The sequence below is a fragment of the Nanorana parkeri genome, unplaced genomic scaffold (genome assembly GCF_000935625.1).
Source record: "Nanorana parkeri isolate BGI_ZX_2015 unplaced genomic scaffold, ASM93562v1 scaffold829, whole genome shotgun sequence".
In the NCBI taxonomy this organism is placed as follows: domain Eukaryota; kingdom Metazoa; phylum Chordata; class Amphibia; order Anura; family Dicroglossidae; genus Nanorana; species Nanorana parkeri.
The window spans coordinates 8,663-12,728 of NW_017307097.1; the positions used below are offsets into that span (position 1 = coordinate 8,663).

At 41.8% G+C, this 4,066-nt stretch overlaps 1 protein-coding gene across 1 annotated transcript in view; it reads left to right on the plus strand.

The window, feature by feature from the left end:
* COG3 (component of oligomeric golgi complex 3) overlaps positions 1-4,066 on the plus strand; it is a 77,394-nt gene that overhangs the window by 7,151 nt on the left and 66,177 nt on the right. Inside the window, exons 2-4 of the mRNA XM_018565292.1 lie at positions 730-876; positions 1,790-1,851; positions 3,478-3,643. Of these exons, the coding sequence (XP_018420794.1) occupies positions 730-876; positions 1,790-1,851; positions 3,478-3,643 (375 nt within the window). The remainder of the gene's footprint in view (positions 1-729; positions 877-1,789; positions 1,852-3,477; positions 3,644-4,066) is intronic.

The following is a 4,066-nucleotide window of genomic DNA, read 5'->3' on the forward strand; positions in this document are numbered from 1 at the left end:
CCCTCCCCCTGTCACGGCAGAGAGCCGTGACAGGATCGAGAGGGGAGGGAACCCGGTATGTGTTCTCTCACCTCCCGATCTACTGAGCCGACCTGTGACAGTCTCATTGTCACAGGTCGGCTTAGAACTATGAGGTGAGTGGAAATCACTCATGTCATAGTTTTCCTTTTAATATGCATTTGAGTAAATCAAGTTAAAAAAAATATATGGGTAAAAGGGGCCTGAGAAGGTTAAGTGTACTGGAAGTGCAGTTATTTAAAGGGACATTTTTCACCTTGCCCATGCAGGGATAACTGACATATCTGCAGAGGGCATCCTCCTCGCCCCATATGCTTGCCTTGCCTGTGTTTCTTGAAGTTTCTTGCAACTCTGCAGCCAGCGCTGCAATAAGCTGTCAGCAAGTCAGGGGAGTAACTTCTCCAGCCATGTGACAGTGCTCAGACCTATTGGTTTTCTGCTGGGCACTGTCACAGGGATGCAGGTCAAATACTCCCCAATACCTGGACATGCCAGGTATTCTTACCAACAGGAAGGAAGCAAAGAACTGCAAGGAAGCATAGATAAGATGAGTAAAAGTGGTGTCAGGAAATGCCTATTGCAAAGACAGTTTAACGGTATTGTTGTCTCTAACACCACATGTCCATTTGATGAGGGTGTCTCTGGGAAAAAAAAAAAGAGGCAAAATGTTTTAACAGGAGTAATAAGTTTACATTACTATTCTTTTTACAGCTTCCAATTGAAGATTTATGCAGTCTGACCTCCACGTCATTGATTGTAGGACTGTCTGCAGCTGTTCCAGAATCTACAGAGGGCATCCTGCAGCAAGGATTTTCTGCACTAGAAATGGAGGATGACAGGATTGAAACTGCGCAGCAGGTATGTTTAGATGTTTGCCAACTCCACTTTCAGGTTATATGAAAGAGGTGTTTTGTACTTAGAAGTGTGCTCCACTATGATTTAAAATCCAAGCCTTAAAACATTTGCAGGAAACACGGCCTACTTGATTTCATCCAGTCACAACAGTCCACACTGCTGCTTTTGTCTGTGATCTGGGAACACCTTATCATTTACAAATTCTTGATGGTTCTTCCCAAACATTGTCCTCTCTAGCATTCAGAAACCCAAAAGCCACTGTCAGAAGACATTTGTATGTTATAGTTTTGTGCAGGGCAGCCATCAGAAATTTCCCCAGTCATCTTCCAGGACAGCCATCGAGATATAGGCTCCGCCTGCCTGCAACAGGAGCCCCTTACACGGCTTTAGGCCGGCCCCCCCCCCAGCGCCGCTGGACGCAGGGCTTAGTGATGCGCTGGACTCAGGACCCACCTTAGAGTGACCCTGCAGAGCCCACCATAGATTCTGCGCAGCCCATCTGAGACTGTCTATGGTGGGCTCTGAAGGGGTCTCGGGTGGGCTGGTCAGGGCTGCATCCCTCCCTCCCTTCCTTCCTTCCTTCCTAGCTCCTCTTACCTGCACACATGGCCTCGTCTGCCGCCGGACCGGACCTTGTCTCAAAGCCGCTTGAGTGGCAATGCTGGGGCCCCGCGCTGCTAGGGCCAGGCCTCCGCCTCCTCGCCCTTCACCGTCAGCCGATAGTCATGTAAGGGACCCGGGCGGGCCCCCTAGGCTGCCCGGGCCCCTTACATGAGTATCGGCCATACCCCCCTGATGGCTGCCCTGGTTTTGTGTTTCAACATGATTTTTAGATCCAGTATTGAATGATGAATAAACAGATCATATTTTAAAAGCCTGCTTCATGTAAATCATAACATTTATTCCTCTATTTCAGTTCTTCTCCTGGTTTGCACAGTTGCAGACACACATGGATCAGGATGAAGGTGCAAAGTACAGGTACAGCTACTTTATTATACCATATGTAAAGAGTCAACATTCTGAAATATGCAGTATATAATATATTTATGACATAATGGCTCTCATTTAAAAAGATTTAACCGTTCACATCCAACAGGCAGATTCTATTTCAATTCTCAGTCATTTTCTGGTACAGGTTTGCTTTCATTGGCTTTATCAAGAGTTTTCTTTACAGTTTCTAATCCGATTTAGGGCCTGTGTCAATGAGAGTTTGTTCACTTTAAACTTTAAACATACTTTGAAAGATAAACCTGGTTTTGCCATCTCCTATAAGTCTAAGGGAATGCAAAACCTACTTGAAGCAGGTCAGGAGTTCAGCTACAGGTCCAATGCACCTGTCAATGAATTCTAAATGGTCTCAGAAGTATTTCAAACTGATGCCATCAGTCCAAGCTCAAAGCCTGCTGACAATGGCGACAGTGGAGAGCAGAGGCTTCAAGACTGTGATCGCAGTCATTGGTTATTATAGCTATCACGTGGTAAAGTCATCTATTCATAACGTCCTAGTAAAAACAAGCTGCAGCAGCAGCGAATAAAGTTTAAATCACTGTTGGCCCTTTCACCGCCTCCTCTCCTGCTTATGTTGGTTCCTTCGGTCTCTGCTCTGAGGAGTTCCCTTTACCACCCTTATCCTGCACATCTGTACATTAACCCCTTGTCTACATCCTGTACAATTACTGTATCTAGTGCACCATTACCAAGTTCCATGTTTTGATCGCCTCAATTCCCGGCATGTTTCTTCATTTCCACCTTGGCGTGTCTGCTTTCCAAAAAGAGGTCATTTTGGGGGGTTTCATAATGTACTGACATTTTTATTTGTTATGATTTATAACAGAAAGTAAGGGAAACAGTTTTTTTGGTGTTTAAAATGTTGGTACTGAAGTGGTTAATCACATTACTGCTGGTATATACAAACTTGGCAGTTTTAATATTAGTGTTAAAGTACTCTAAAATTACCTGGCCATCAGAACATTTTCTCTGTGCAGGTTTCCTTTAAAAAAAATAAACCAAAAAAACATTTTCTACATCGCTTCTATTTACCTGGACAACTGCAATTCAAATTTTAGTAGCCGTAGATAATGTCTCACAGCTACATTGATTAAGACTGTAGCAGACCACCTCTTGATGAATACGTTTTCATAATGGGTACTGCTGGTAATGGGGACATATGCCCCACCACCTTCATATTTGTAGGCAATAGGGCAATCATATCCACATGACATTACAGTATAAGGGTGTATTCCAGGGGCAGCCTAAAGTGCAGTGACCTATAACAATGAATTGGATTTGTTTGTACTTTATTCATATTTGTCAGTGCTAATTTCTGATTGGTTGTCTCTAAGGTATAGCATTTTGCAGATCATCACTGCTCTTCCTACTTGTCTAATAATCCAGATAGAATAACAGCTGCCCACTTTAGTACTTTCTTTCACATAGACGGCACAAATGACCTTTAGAGAAATTACTTATTTCTTTTTTGCTGAGTGTACCCATTTAAAGGACCACAGATAGACCAAATCTGTGAGTGTTAAGTATTTTAAGAAAAGTAAACTTGGTAAAGTCTTTACATTCCTTGGTAATATATATATTTTTTTTTTTCTGTAGAGAGATGAGAGATTACCTTTCTGGGTTCCAGGACCAATGTGATTCTATACTGAATGATGTAAATCTTGCTCTGCAGCATTTGGAGTCTCTTCAGAAACAGTACTTGTTTGTGTCCACAAAAACAGGGACGTTACATGAAGCCTGTGAACAACTCCTTAAAGAACAGGTGAGGCTTACAGACTGGAATACATGTAAGATGCAATTAATCAGTTAAAGACTTAAGTATTACAGGACTTGCTTTGTATGACAGCTGTTGACAGCTGTATAAAGCAAGGCTTTTGAAAAGTGTTCAAAACACTGTTCAGAAGTTCCATTGGGAATTATCATGTAAAAACATTAATTGTTACAACGTATTTACAGTACTCTGTTTTCATTCACCTTACGGTCAAAGGGGTGACCATTGATCTGCATATGATGTCTGTTAAAGCAACATTAGAAAAAAAAAATAGTTAACTGTAATCAGCCTTAATAAGGTGCTTCCTCCCCTTCTCACTTTAGCTTTTATATTTAATTAGATTTTTTTAATATTATATTTTTTCTCTTTTTAATAAAAATTTCTATTTTCTTTTTAACCCATTAAAAACAATAC